Consider the following 15,588-nt stretch of genomic DNA (forward strand, 5'->3'; position numbering starts at 1 on the left):
AATTCATGTCTTTTATATTGGAAATTCTCCTCCCAGCCCAGTAGGTGGCTATATGCACCAAGAATGTGAATTGCCAAAAACATAAGAAAAGGCTGTTTGAAAGTAAGGATTTATAGTAAAAAAATACTTAAATATTGATCTGTTTCTTACCCACACCTATCATATCACTTCTGATGACATGGATAAACCACTGGAGTGGTATGTATTACTTTTTGCTGCCTTTATATGCATTTTGAGGTTCAAAGATTTGGACCCTGTTGACTTGCATTGTAAGCATCTACAGAGCTGACATGTTCTTCTAAAGATCTTAGTTTGTGTTTATCAAAAGAATATAGCCATGCACGTCTGGAATGGCATACGTGTGAGTAAATTATGAGAGAATTACATTTTTGGGTGAATTTCTTCTTTAAAGGCCTTTTAAGTCTTTAAACATTTTCTGTTGGTTTTTTACTTTCAGAGAAAACTTTCCTTTGTATGGTTTGTCCCTTTCGATTCAAACAACACATGATTTTAGGTGCTGGAAAGTTGTGAAATTTTGAACTGAATCTCTGTTTATCCCATTGGTCGAAATCCAAGCATTCTACACTCTCAGTATCTTACTTTGATAATGCATGCAATTAATCACATCGGATCCAAACATGTAGACAAGTGTAAGGAGCAAATGAAAGCATGTCACAGACCTCTCTTTATGAATATGTGGGATTATGCAGAGAAACAAGCCCCCACACGTATTTAATCATATCTCCCAATACAAGGTCATGTCCCACAAGACTCCAGCCAATGATCTGTACTGGCAGACTTCTCTGGTTGGGGATGAACGTGCATTTTGTCACCCATTCTTGTGAAAGCTTGGTTTAGCAGAGCACCTGTGTGTGTGAGGGGGAGTGAGGCTTCACATTTTCCTCTTCATGCAGGGTGTCTGTTATGTTTTGGTCTTGATCGAGAGAATGCATGACATCATCTGGAATCAGAGCTGTAGCACATTTTCAGGTTCACCCCTCCTTACATTACATTTACATTTATTTATTTGGCAGACACTTTTATCCAAAGCGACTTACAAAAGAGGAAACATAAGCTAATCATCTTAAAGAGACAGTGGTATGAAAAGTGCCATATTACAAAGCTTCACTAACATCAGAATAGTATTCAAAACAGATTCAAATGCAACAAGAATTATTATATAATTTTTTTTAGTGACTGGTTAAGTGCTTATGGAAAAGATGTGTTTTTAGACGTTTTTTGAAGAAAGAAAGTGAGTCAGCTTTACTTATGGAGTTGGGAAGGTCATTCCACCAACGTGGTATGATGAAGCCGAAATTCCAGGAAAGTGTTTTGGTGCCTCTTTGTGTTGGTACAACAAGACGATGTTCCTTAGCCGACCGCAGGCTTCTAGTGAGAGTGTAGCTCTGCAGAAATGGTTTTAGGTATGCTGGAGCAGAATGCCAGCATCAGAGCCTTGAATTTGATACGTGCATCAGTCGGCAGCCAGTGGAGAGAGACAAGTGTAACATGCGCTCTCTTTGGTTCATTAAAGAACAGACGTGATTCTGCTTTCTGGATCATTTGCATAGGTCTAATTGCACACGCAGGGAGGCCTGCAATGAGAGCGTTACAGTAGTCCAGTCTAGTAATGACAAGTGACTGAGTGTCTGTGTGTACACACTGATGATATGTGTGATTAATGAAAATTTGGTATATTCATATACACAGTGGGGTTCAAAATTCAGAGACCACTTTGAAAATATGGGATTGAAAATACAATTTTAACCTGTAAATGTACAGAATATTTTAAGATTTTGATAAAAAAAATCAAAAACAAATCTATGCAATGATGAAAAATGAATAAGTAGTTGTTAAAGGTCAAAGGGTCCAAAAGGGTAAAGGTTGTACAAAAGGTCCGTTTTTACAAGCCCTTTGGACCATTTATAACTTCTCACTCAAATTGTTGTGCTGATAATATGATTTACATACAATATGAAGTACACCTATATATATATATATATATATATATATACTGTATTTACTGAACAGTATATTGTGGTTGTGGATCAATTGCAGTTAGAATTCTCTTTTCTTCTTTTAGCAAAGGCTATGCAGGTACATATCCTGGCAGGTCAGCAGGTGTGTCCAGTGCCCCCTCCACACCCTACAATGGCTTCAGCTCCACAAGGGGTGAACCTACAGATATTAAACCAGACAGGTGAACTTCTTTACTTCTTTGATCTATATATGGCTTCAATCCACACAGGAATATTCAGATTTAACAATTCTGATGCTGTCAATATCAATGATTATAAAACCGAGGATATTTTAAAACATATTTAAAAAAAAATTATGTCTAAGATTTAATATTTGAGGCCCTACTATTCTCTAAAACTGACTTTTTTTCTTTTCTGCTCCTCCAGGTCGACTTTGGGTGGTTTGTTAACCTCCTCCTACAGGCAGCACCAAGAATCTCTTAATGCAGAACGTGAGCGCAGGCGCCTGGAGAGAGAGGAGAGACTCCAGCGGATTGAAAGAGAGGAGAGGAACCGTTTCAAGTGTGTGGTCTTCCATAGTGTTTTATTACGTTTTAATTAATTAATTTAATTTGTGTGTATGCAGCCACAGCTACATTGTTTTAGAATAATTATGATATGACAAAAACATCAGTATTGGCAACCTCATCGAGTGATTTAGTTTTGAAATTTGCAGAGCGGTGTCTCACATGTTGGAGATATGGAAATATTTTGTCCAAACAGAAGAAGATACTGAGGCTTACATCCAATTTTTATCAGAGATCGGGGGAGTTTTCCAAAACAGACAAGTTATTACTTCTTATTATGGTCATTCAGAGAAAAACAGCATTCACAGCAAGTTAAGAGCCAACGAATGAGCATGGTGGTCAGTGGGAACACAAATTCCATAAAACATTTTGGTCAGACTTTACTGTTCAATGCTCATTAACAAATCAATTGTAGTTTAAAGTAAAGTATGTAATTTCTGCGCCTCTAGTGCCACTAAACGGAATTGCAAAAATAAACATTGTTTTCAAAACAACTTTGTAAATACACCCCCAGTCTGTCGTTAGTCAAACAAAGAGATAGTTTTGCCCCCAGCTCGTCATTGGTTGAGTATTGATGTTGGGGCTGGCCTAAGAGGGTCTCTCTAAACCAGAGTTCCCCAATTAGTTTTCACCAAGTGCCAAATTCTGTCAACAATACAAAGACCAGTAAATGGTCTGCACTTATATAACACCTTTTTAACCTTAACCTTATATAGCAGAGCTGCTATATAAGGTGCTAGCCTGCCATTGGGAGCAACTTGGGGTTCAGTGTCTTGCCCAAGGACACTTCAGCATGTGGAGTCATGTGGGCCAGGATTCGAACCACCAACCCTGCGATTAGTGGCCAACCCGCTCTACCAACTGAGCCACAGCCGCCCTGCCATCGATGTAATTACAACGTTTTTTGCATAAATATTTGTATTTTTATACTTTTTCTAGTAGCCTGTTTTATTTATTCATGCAATTATGAACATTTTGTGTTTATAAAGATAAACAAAACTACCCAATTTTGCCTGCTGAAAAAAAAAACCTTTAATGATCAATCTAGATCTCCATGTCCTTCAAGCGAGTCAACTGTTCCTGCTGATCTCCAGATGGGATCTCCTGCACTTTCCCTAATTGCAGATTCAATAATTAGACATATTACCATTAATATTGCTATTGTTCTTAAGCATAATATAACAAAGCATTGCATAATTTCAATAAAGAGAGGACCATGAGCTAATTTTTTCTTATAAATTATTAACAATGTTATTCTCAATGTGCAATATTCCATGTGTATTTGTATCACAGTACCTTGTGTTATATTATCCAGGCATTAATCCAAACATTATAAAAAGAGTATTTGCTTCGGGAGTCCGTTTAGAATATACTTGTAGCAAAATACATGTACAAATTTAAATAGGATATACATTTATGCAACAGCACTCTTTACTCATCTCACTCACAAATAAACACAGATTATATGCTCCTCAGAATGCATCAACACCATGGAAAGAACATAATGAAACAGTTATGCCAAATTAGGTAAATTGATGCTTTAACAGCATTCAATATAGTAATCTCTAACAGCTGAAAGTGCAGGCATGAGAATGGTAGTAATGTTTGTAAAACAGCAACAGCGCTGCCTACTGTACAGGGGTGAAATAGTTTTTCATTTCCATTATTTATGCACTCTGTATGTATAGACTTTTAGTCAGAAGTTTGTCTCACATAATTGTCACGGATTTGGTGTGAACAGGCCTTTAGCGCAGGCCAAACATTTGTCTCTCATGGGCCGGATGTGGCCCATGGGCCGCCTATTGAGGAAACATGCTCTAAACAAACACAGGAATTTTAAAAGCACCAGAGAGAAAGAAATGCTAACAGTGTTTCGAGAAAATTAGCCTATGAATGGCTTACGTTATAGTTGTCTCTGCATATTAAACTGGGGTTGGAGAAAGTATTTTAAAACAGGAAAAAGTGAATTCATCAGCTTTAAAGGAAGATTTAGACATCTGCGGCAAACCTACGTTGTAGGCAGGGTTGGGAGGGTTACTTTTGAAATGTATTCCTCTACAGATTACAGAATACATAATGCTGTAAAATGTAATTTGTTACATATTCTGTTAGATTACTCAAGGTCAGTAACGTATTCTAAATACTTTGGATTACTTCTTCAGCACTGGTAGATTTTTTCACTTGTTTTGATAATAAAAACTCTGCCAGTACAGTAAGACAAAACACACATTAAAAATACATTCTCTGACAAACCGAAATATCTTATGCAGTGTTGTTTCTAAAACAAGATCAATCAAACTGACCTTGTTTTAAGGATTTTTAGCTATTTTTACTGGAAAACAATACAAAAAATATTAGCAAGAATATGATTTTTGCCATAATTTCAAAGGTCTTACTAGTAAAAAAAGAAATTATGATCCAACGTGAATGTTCTTGATAAAAAAATATGATCGTGTCTGGTAACGTGCATGTGAAATGGCTAGAAATGGCATTTTAACAGAGTAAAGCTGACAATTTCCACAAAGTTTATTTCTATTTCTTCTGCTCCAAACTTACTTCAAACTTACTTCTCTGTCTGAATGTAACACATCATAAGAAAGTGTTTCTCTGCTGTTCAAATGCACTTTGGATCGAATCACTTATTTGTATAAATGTTTTCCATCTGAAAGTACTAAATATTAAATGAAACAAATGACCAAAAAAATGCAAAGTAACCTCTTCAGAAATCAAAATACTTTTTGAATATAACTGTATTCTAATTACCAATTATTTCAATTGTAACTGTAGCAGAATAAAGTTACTTATATTTTGTATTTTTAATAAATAACCCCATTATATGTACACGTTGTAGACTGATGTGCACCTCTGCAAAAATGTAAAAGTGTTACGTCAACGTAGAGCACAGCTGCTGTGATTGGTCTACTTCATAACCAGAGACAACCTCCCAAGGTGATAAAAAGGATATCTGAATTAGTGTCACATTTTCTCCAAGATTATTTTAAGATCTGTGCATCGTATCATTTTGTATTTGTTCTCGTTTTAATTGGAAGCATCTGCTGTTTTATATTCAGTTAATGTTTCATGAAGGTACAAGAGATAACGCAGCATAAAAATGTCATGGTTACTGTTGTAACCTCCGTTCCCCAGGGGTCTTCCTGGGACGCCAAACGTACCTCTGAACCTGAGATAAGGCCAATGTCAAGTTGGCAGACAGAATTTGCATGCCCCGCCCCGGACATATGGGTATAAAGGGAAGCTGGGCAGCGAGTGCCAGTCAGGATTTTGCACTGAGGAGCCGAAAATAAGGTACGGCCGTTTACAGTGGTAGGTCTAGTGCTGTGGCAGGAGGGACACAACAGTAACCATGACGTTCCCCTTCTGTCACTCACTCGACGTTGTGTCGAATGAAGTGACTCAAGATATCCCATATAAAAGCGCCATGCACTGACCGTGTTACGTGAACTGTCGGGACAGGTGCAAGCAGGCTACTGCGTGCTAGAGGAGCCTGTGTCGGCTGCACGTAGCTCTCCCCAACGCCCCCAAAGAGATGTCACAAACAGACCTTAGGTTCCCGTTCCCGTTACCGAGTTCTACCGGCTCAGACCTGACAAAACACGGGACGAGACCGACTCAACCATGAGATTGTAAAATCTGGCAAATGTATTGGGTGTTGCCCAGCCCACTGCTCTGCAGATGTCTGCTAAGAAGGTGCCATGGGCCAGTGCCCACGAGAATGCCACACTTCTCGTAGCGTGTGCTCAAACCCGCAAGGGGGCAGGAAAGGCCTGGGTGTGATAAGCTAAAGAAATAACATCAACTACCCAGTGAGCTAACCTCTGTTTGGAGACAGCGTTCCCTTTCCGCCATCCGCCGAAGCAGACAAAGAGCTGCTCAGAACATCTAAAGCTCTGTGTGTGGTCCAAATAGATACGCAAAGCACGTACCGGACACAGCAACGAAAGGGCTGGGTCTGCCTCCCCCCGGGGCAGCGCTTGCAGGTTCACAAACTGGTCCCTGAAGGGGGTCATAGAAACCTTGGGCACGTAGCCCAGTCGTGGCCTCAGGATAACGTGAGAATGTGCCGGACTGAACTTCAGGCAGGTGTCCCTGACAGAAAACGCTTGCAGGTCCCCAACCCTCTTGATGGAGGCTAACACAATCAGGAGGTCCTTGAGCTCAACTGAATCAAGCGGCTCGAAGGGGGGTCTCAGGAGGCCCGAGAGGACCACTGAGAGATCCCAGGAGGGTAATAGGCTAGGCCGGGAGGGTTCAGTCTCCGGGCGCCTTTCAGGAACCTGATAATCAAGTGGTGCTTACCTAGGTACTTGCCATTTACTGCGTCGTGGTGGGCTGTGATATCAGCTACGTACATCTTCAAGGTGGAGGGGGACAGCCTCCCCTCCAGCCTCTCCTTCAGGAATGAAAGCACTGACCGAATTGCACACCTCTGCGGGTCTTCGGCTCGGGAAGAACACCAATTCGCCACTTTAGGGCGTAAAGTTGCCTGGTGGAGGGAGCTCTGGCTTGATTGATCGTGTCTACGACTGCAGGTGTTAGATCCACTAGATCTTCCGCATCCCGTCCAGGGGCCAGATGTGGAGGTTCCAGAGGTCTGGGTGCAGATGCCAGAGGGTGCCCCGTCCCTGAGAATGAAGGTCCTTCCTCAGGGGAATTTTCCAGGGATGTGCTGTCGCGATGAGCATAAGATCCGAGAACCTGGCCCGGGTGGGCCAGTAAGGGGCCACAAGAATGACCTGTTCCTCATCCTCCCTGATCTTGCACAGCACCGGTGCACGAATGCTCACTTGTGGAAATACGTACTTGCGCAGCCCCCTTGACCCGGGGCTGTGTGCCAGCGCGTCTGTCCCGAGAGGAGCTCCTGTCAAGGAGTACCAGAGCGGGCAGTGGGAGTTGTCTTGGGAGGCAGAAAGATGTATCTGTGCCTTGCCGAATTGGTCCCATGTCAGATGGACCACCTGGGGGTCTAGCCTCCACTTTCTGCTGGGCAAAACCTGCCGCGACAGTGCGTCCGCCGTCGTGTTGCGGTTGCCAGGGATGTGAGTGGCGCGCAGCGACCTGAGTCGCGGCTGACTCCAAAGGAGGCGAGTTGTGACATGACGAGAGCGCATGCCACCTTGGCAATTTATGTAGGCTACCGTTGCGGTGCTGTCTGAACATATCAAGACGTGCTTGCCCCGGATACAGCCAACAACTCTAGGCAGTTGATGTGCCAATGCTGCCGGGGGCCTTTCCCGGGGCCAGCAGCAGGGTGCCCGTTGCACACGGCACCAAAACCCTGTCGAGAGGTGTCTGTGGTTACCACGACACGTCTGGGCACCTGCTGCAAGGGGACTCCGGTCCGCAGAAAGCAGAGGTCTGTCCAAGGGTTGAAAGTCTGACGGCAAGAAGGGTTGACTGTCACACGGTATGTGCCATGGTGCCATGCCCATCTCGGGACTCGAGTCTGTAGCCAGGGCTGTAGCGGTCTCATATGCATCAACCTGAGCGGCGCGGCCACGGCTGCCATATGCCCCAGGAGCATCTGGAATTGTTTTAGAGGAACCGCTGTGCTGGGCTCGAAGAGAGCGAGGCACCTGAGCACTGACTGAGCATGCTTGTTGGTGAGATGCACTGTCATTGAGACTGAGTCTAACTCCATGCCGAGAAAAGTGAGCCAGAATGAATCAGTGGTCGAGGTAGTTGAGTACGCGGATGCTCACTTCCCTTAGCGGGGCAAGAGCTGACTCTGCAATGTTCGTGAAGACGTGAGGGTACAGAGGCAGGCCGAAAGGGAGGACCTTGTACTGATACGCCTGGCCGTCGAACATGAACCGTAAGAAGGATTGGTGTCGAGGCAGAATGGAGACGTGGAAGTATGCGTTCTTCAGGTCTACCACCGCAAACCAATCTAGCTGTCGAACGCAGGTAAGAATCTGTTTCTGCATGAGCATTTTGAACGGGAGTCTGTGTAAGGCCTGGTTGAGAACTCGCAGGTCCAAGATTGATCACAACCCGACGCTTTTTTTGGATACGTCATCTCAGCTGGAGGGACGGGCTCTATCGCATCCTTGAAGAGCAGGGTCGTGAACTCTACTCGTAAGGTGTCCAGGGGTTTAAGGGAGAATGCCGGCTGGCTGTGAGGCAAGTCGAACTCATCCCGAGCTTGAACGAAGCGTATCGAGGGCGGGTGGTTCGTGTGGATTTACCTGGCGACACCAAGCCCGTCATTATCCCCATATCGCCTTCATCGCCAGCGGGGGTTGCTCAATCCCGTGGGAAGAAGGAGTGACGCGGGGGGTGGCTGAAGTGGCACTCACCTCGAGGAAGGAGAGCCGCGACCACAACGCTGCCATGAGTACATGAGCCATCCACGAACGCCGCCTCAGTGTGGTCGCTGCCCAGGCACACGAGGCAGCATCTGTGGCCGTCAATCTTGGAGAGAAATCGACCGCATCCAGGAACAACACAGGGCGGAAAGGCATTTTGAAAAAGACGCGTCCTGAAAAGGACGTTCAACGCCGCTGTGTATTGCTCTTTTGTGAGTGGAAAACTCAATCTTTTAAATAAATCAAAGCACTTTTAGGAGGAGAACACTCTTTTAACAGTGAAAAGCACTGTCGAAGTGCCCAGGGGCGTAGACTGCACAGCGTGCAGAGAGAGAGAACGCCAGCTGGAAACGTGCCGTAGATCCAACACCAATGCTTCTCACTGACAGAGGTGAGTGAAACAATGGTGAACTTCAGCTAAAAAATTCTGATTGGCACTCGCTGCCCCGCTTATACCCGTATGTCCGGGGCGGGGCATGCAAATTCTGTCTGACAACTTGACACTGGCCTTTTCTCAGTTTCAGAGGTACGTTTGGTTTCCCAGGAAGACCCCTTGTGTCACTTTATTCGACACAACGTTGAATGAGTGACAGAAGGGGAACACATCTGTTTCCAACTTTTAAACTCTGTTTTTTTTTTCTCTGGGCTTTTACTGGATACATATTCGGTATGTGAGTGACATAATATTTGTTGTATTGTACTCAATAACTTTATGATCTGTATGATGTTTTGAATGTATGTTTGACTGTATGGCATTCAGTCAACTTAAGAGTTGGTTATATTGCTTATATGCATCGACACACCTCATAATATTTAAACTTAATCATAACTGAACCCATAAACCCTGAGACTACATTCACACAGGGAGAAAAAAGATTTTTTTTTTTTTTTTTGTCACTCAAATCCGTTTAGGTTTTTGTAGACTGAACAGGATAAAAGCACATTAAATTAAATTACAAGCCTCATCAAAACCACATTTGTAGGTTGTTTGGAATCCAGTTAAACTCAGATTTTTCTTAATGCGTCTCATTCTGAACGGTTAGAACGGATTTCATATGGTTTTAGTCGTCATATGCTGTGCGCGTCATATGCATGAAACACATTACCCATTTGTTATGTACATGTTACAGTGCACACAAAGCATTGCAAACCTCTTATAATATCACAGACATTGGCTTAACTTACCCAAAGAGATGCACTAAGGTGCAGTAACCCATACCTGCAACGCACAACGCAAAAAAGTATTGAATGTCATGCATATACCGGACACTTGAGCATTTTAGCATTTTAGCATTTCATCACAGGACGTGGCTCCTCGTCTCACCTTCCAACATTTTTATGACCTAATGTGGGACCCCAAGGTATCATTTCAGCCAAAATACAGGATATCCCGACTAAAACGGGCAGCAAAAACACTAGCAGCAACAAACACTGTATATGCCACCTCTCCCATTTTTAAGCCGTTGTATGTGAAGAATGTTCATATTTGGATACTGCCCTCATGAAAAGTACAATCAGTGGTAAAACATCCATTGCTAAAACCTCATGTATGGTAAATATACTTTTCTGCATTACCATGACAACTAATGTTGACGTGAAAGCAAAAGCAACTGTAGTCTGAACAGAAAATAAATCTGATCTGGCCACATATAACTGGCAGTTTGAACAGTCACAAAAGATTTGAGAAAAAATCTGATTTTTCCTGCAGTGTGAACAAAGCCTATATGTCTTTGTTTTTATATATATATATATTACATTTCTTTAAAAACTTGTTTACTGCATTGTGTATGTTTGCTTATGTTGATTTTCTGTCTTTCAGTCGGGATTATGTGGACAAGAAAGAAGAGATCAGACAAGCTCGAGAAGAAAGGTACATTCTAACAGTGACTTTTGAACTGCTCTGGTATAGCCTCCGGACTGTAAATCACTTCTATATACTCATAATATAGTGAACAAGTCTCTGAGGCCACAGATGCCACTGTTTTATTTTTGAGGGTGTGGCCAACATAGTTATATAAAATTATACTACTACACAGTGACATTTCAACGGTAGTTGTAGGTCTGTCCTGAGTCGCAGCATTGCTGAATGCAAATACTAAAATTCAGCTAAGTAATAATCTGTTGTTATAACACAATAAACAGGCTTATCAACTTTTGAATTGGAGGAAAAGACGCTTCCCATATCTTCTGTTGTTGACATCAAAGGCCATGCATAAATTCTTCTGTCACTTAGAAGCTAGCTCAATCAGACAGTTTCTAGCATGGTTTCATGCCATGCCCTCATCCTCAAAAAGGATGAACAAATCAATGCAAGGTAAAAGAAAATTACTTCTGAGACTTCATCAACGGTGATCCAAAGATAACAATGTCTTTCACCAGGTGCTGCGTTGATGTTCCAATAAACCATCTACACCCGATCTCCACTGGGTATGGGGCAATGCTCCATCCATTTTCCCTGCACTCGGTAGCCAGATCAGCATATTTTTTTTTTTATATTATTTTCTTCCCTTTTCTCCCCAATTTGGAATTCCCAATTCTCTAAGTCCTCGTGGTGGCGTAGTGACTCGACTCAATCCGGGTGGCAGAGGACAAATCTCAGTTGTATCCGCATCTGAGACTGTCAACCTGTGCATCTTATCACACGGCTTGTTGAGCGCGTTACCGCGGAGACATAGCATGAGTGTAGGCTTCACGCTATTCTCCGTGGCATCCACGCACAACTCAACATGATGCCTCACCAAGAGTAAGAACAACACTTTATAGCGACCACAAGGAGGTTACCCCATGTGACTCTGCCCTCCCTAGCAACCGGGGCAATTTGGTTGCTTAGGAGACCTGGCTGGAGTCACTCAGTACACCCTGGATTCGAACTCTCGACTTCAGGGGTGGTAGTCAGCGTCTTTACTTGCTGAGCTTCCCAGGCCCCCCAGATCAGCATATTTTAGCTTCTTCCTCTCCTAGGCTGCCTCTAGTCCCTCTTCCCATGGGATAGTAAGTTCTTTATGGCTTTCCTAGCTGATGCCGATCATAACACTATGTCTGGCCTCAATGAGGTCATGATAGCATTTGTTTGCATTTATTCTACACACCTCTAGGCCAGTTTTCACAGAACCTAATCATGTTGCCACCAGTAGCGTCCTTGTGGCAAAGCAGTCTTGCACCCAGCCAACACTTGCTTGAGATTTGCTCTTGGGGCCTCGTTGAGGGGACAACTCTCCTCTTTACCATACCACAGAGACAGATTTCCAGTGCTCAGAATAGTGTCATAGGTAGATCTTATTAGAAAACTTAGCCTGGCCTGGGGTATCTTCCACAGGTCAGCCCATCCTGAAACTCTATTAGATGTACTATATTACTTTCCAGCAATCTTTCTGCTGGCTGACTGCTTGAATCATATATCCTTCCTCTTCCATACTAGATACTTCTGTCACTGCCATAACTTTCCTCTGTTTTTTAGAGGCTGCTGACCACAGATTCAGAGCCATCCCCACATCCAAGGACTGCTCTTCCTGATTCGGTCCCTTCAACAATCACTTGTTGGTTCAGTCTCGAAACCGCCCTGTTTACAACCTTCTCTACTTTCCAGGAGTGCCGTGTTCGGACCTGGGCTTGACAAGCCCTCACAGACTGGTCTGTTGATTCCCTTAGTTCTAAAAACAGTCTGGTTTTCTCCTGGTTTTAACCCAGGGTGATGGACTTTAGTGGCAGTTGTAAGGCATTTCTTCTGCTACATCTGAAAGACATCTGACACTTCCTGATATAATTGTTGGCCTTGGTTTCCATCCTTGCCACTGCAGCTGCAGTGATCTCTGCCAGCACCAGGATTTTTTCACCAACCACCTCAAATGATATCTGGTCACTTCTAATTCCATTACAAATAGAAAGGCTACATGACTTTGCTGGCTATGCACTGCTTCTCCCAGGCAACTCTCAGCAGTCCCCATAACAGTTTTTGGAACTGTTGTGCACCACTTATACAACTTATAAGGTATCCCGTTTTGGCCTGGGACATAAGTTGCCCTGGATTTTTCTACCACTTGCCTTATCTCACTCAACTTAGGTGGAGCTACATGAAATCCCACTTCTTGCTCTTCTAGCTGTGGGACATATCTGGGTAAGCCTAGTGGGCTGTCTTTATGAGGACCACCTAGTTGTTGTTTCATTTGAACTTCTAGATCTTGCTTCAGCATCACTGGCTTTCCACTCGTCTTGTCTCCGAGAAGCTTTCTGGCTAATTTAAAGGGATCCTTTATTTATTTCATCCATTCATGCTCCTTCCTTCTCTGCCCTTCTCAAATCTAGCCCTTATGCCATCCTATAGTGCCTTCAAGCCTTCCTTCTCATGCTCATATGCTCATCTCTATGCCTCGCAAAACTGCCTCCACTCTCACACCAGCTGAAGTATTTCCTTTTCTCTCCTACACATCACTCTGGGGCATCCTTTCGGTTGCCTCTCATTCTTGCTTTCACATTAAGATGTCCCTTCTTTCCTCTGTAGACATACCATTCAACCAGGGTTCAAAACACCCCCCCATGAGACCTACCCTACAAGCAGACCTACCCTTAAGCAAAACCAATTGAGAACCTCTTATTTCATTTATAATATAATGCAATGTAATATAATATAGTAACAACATCCTTCAAAGTCTTGGGAGGAAACTCCAACCTTCTTCACAAATAATGAATTATATCAGACTCTTATTTCCCACATCACAGGTGAGCATTATGGTCGTGTCTTTGCCTTTTTATTCATTCTGTCTAGATAAATGGTTTCAGTCAAAAGTAATTATATCTTAAATCCTTGATTCCAAGTTTAATATAAATGATCAGGGAATAGTAGTAAACACATTGGAAACATTTATTAGAACGAGCAGCAGATGGAAAGTCGCGGATGCTGCAGGTGAAATATGCGCGTCAGGGCCCCTTTACGCCTGCTGTAGTTTATGACCTTTAAAGACAACAGGACAAGGTGTGTAATTGACATTCGACATGGGCTTTTTACTGTAAATACTTAAAACATGCCACCTGGCAAGTGGAAGGAGTCAGCATCTTTGGATTTATTTTCGATCTAATCAAAAGTTATGCTCTTTTTTTAACCCCTTAAATTTGATATGAAACTTATACTGTATAATCTAATGACTTTATGAAATTAAAGGATAAGCCAACTTCAGTTGATAGGAAGTAAATGTTATATGTTATGAAATATCTGGATCTTTTTTTTTTTTGGTAAAAATTGTATATTAGTGCTGGCTCATAGTTTTAGAGGGGTGATAAGTAGGGAAGGAGACAGCATATGTGTGTTTTGAAAACTGATATTAAAGTAAGTAAAATAGTGAGAGAATTTGGTATAGAATAATTTAGAAATGATTTACAAATTGAGACTTAATTTCTTGCATTCTGGATGCTCTTAAATTTTCTCAATTTCTGAAATAGATTAATCAGTAAACATGCTGTTTCAGGCATTTGGCCCTCAAAATAGCAATCACTGTTAACTTTTTAGCATTTTTATCTAAAGCAAGTTACATTACACTTAAGAGTGAAGGTGTTTTTGTTTAGTTTCTTAATTATGTTGTGTCGTCCCACATGACAGTTGTATTGTACTTACACTGAAACATGGAGGCTTGAAGACAGTATCACACAAAAGCAATATTTTTTTGTTTCTGATGTCATTGTATCAGTTTGCAGTCAGGATTAATTTATTTAATGAGCCAAAGTGTCTAATTATGGTTAACAAGCTACAGAAAAAAACAGATCAGTAGTTACGGATAGTTTTAATGACTTGTACTATGCATTTGTTGTATGTGCAGATATAAGCAAATTGCACGTCTTGCAGCAGATGAGAATGGAAGGGAACAAACAAGATCAACACCACGGGGACGAACAGAAATAACCCTTAGCCTGTGTTCAAGAACCACAACCAGCTCCTCACCTCGTACTTTTACTCCTTTGACTGGAGACTCTCAGGAGGGTACACGCTGTCTCCCATATCCAGCAAAGGGTGAGAATCCTTTGTGTATGTAACTTTAAGTTAAGAGATTTGTTGTATGCTGTGTACATTTCTTCAGTTGAACTCTGGTCCAAATAATTCCTCCAAAGTGTATAAATGAGTAGTGATCACACAAATGTACTGTAAAGAGAAATAGTGTAAAACCAATGAAGCAGTCAGCATTAGGAAAAGCAAAACTTTTTCAAACTAATTTTTATTGACCTCAGATATTAACCACAATTTCAGAAAATGTGTCAGTGGTCAGTCAGCCTTTCATATGCAGCCATATCTGACCATGAGGGCTGGGATCTGGCATGAAGGGACAACAGTGACTGGAGCCTGGTCAATCATTCTTACTGTGGAGTTTCCACTTGGCTTGACACTCACACATTCACATGAGAATCAGCATGTCTGGGTTCCCATTCTCCTTAGAACTTCCTAACCCACCACACCATGCTTAATTTTGTCAAAATATTTTTAGTTGTGGTCATGTTCTTCTGACTAAATTTATTAAAATTTTAGTCACATTTTAATCTTTGTTTAGCCTAATTTTAGTCTATTAACATTAGGGTTGGGAACTGAGAACCAATTTTTATTTTTTAAATAATTAAATAAAAAGATTTTTAATAATAAAAAAAGATTTTCATGACATTTGTTCATGACATTCTCCTACCTGTGTCTCCACCCAATGTTTCCTGCATTGCTGTTCAGCAGCACTGCAACACCATTTG

The 15,588-nt window shown here is 42.1% G+C and overlaps 1 protein-coding gene across 1 annotated transcript in view; it reads left to right on the top strand.

Moving 5' to 3' along the window:
* Positions 1 to 15,588, top strand: part of LOC127658133 (FH1/FH2 domain-containing protein 3-like) — a 261,461-nt gene that overhangs the window by 208,795 nt on the left and 37,078 nt on the right. The window contains 4 exon segments of the mRNA XM_052147251.1: positions 2,084 to 2,200; positions 2,406 to 2,540; positions 10,691 to 10,741; positions 14,679 to 14,869. Coding sequence (XP_052003211.1) covers positions 2,084 to 2,200; positions 2,406 to 2,540; positions 10,691 to 10,741; positions 14,679 to 14,869 — 494 coding nt within the window.

This window comes from Xyrauchen texanus, chromosome 17 (assembly GCF_025860055.1).
Source record: "Xyrauchen texanus isolate HMW12.3.18 chromosome 17, RBS_HiC_50CHRs, whole genome shotgun sequence".
NCBI lineage: Eukaryota > Metazoa > Chordata > Actinopteri > Cypriniformes > Catostomidae > Xyrauchen > Xyrauchen texanus.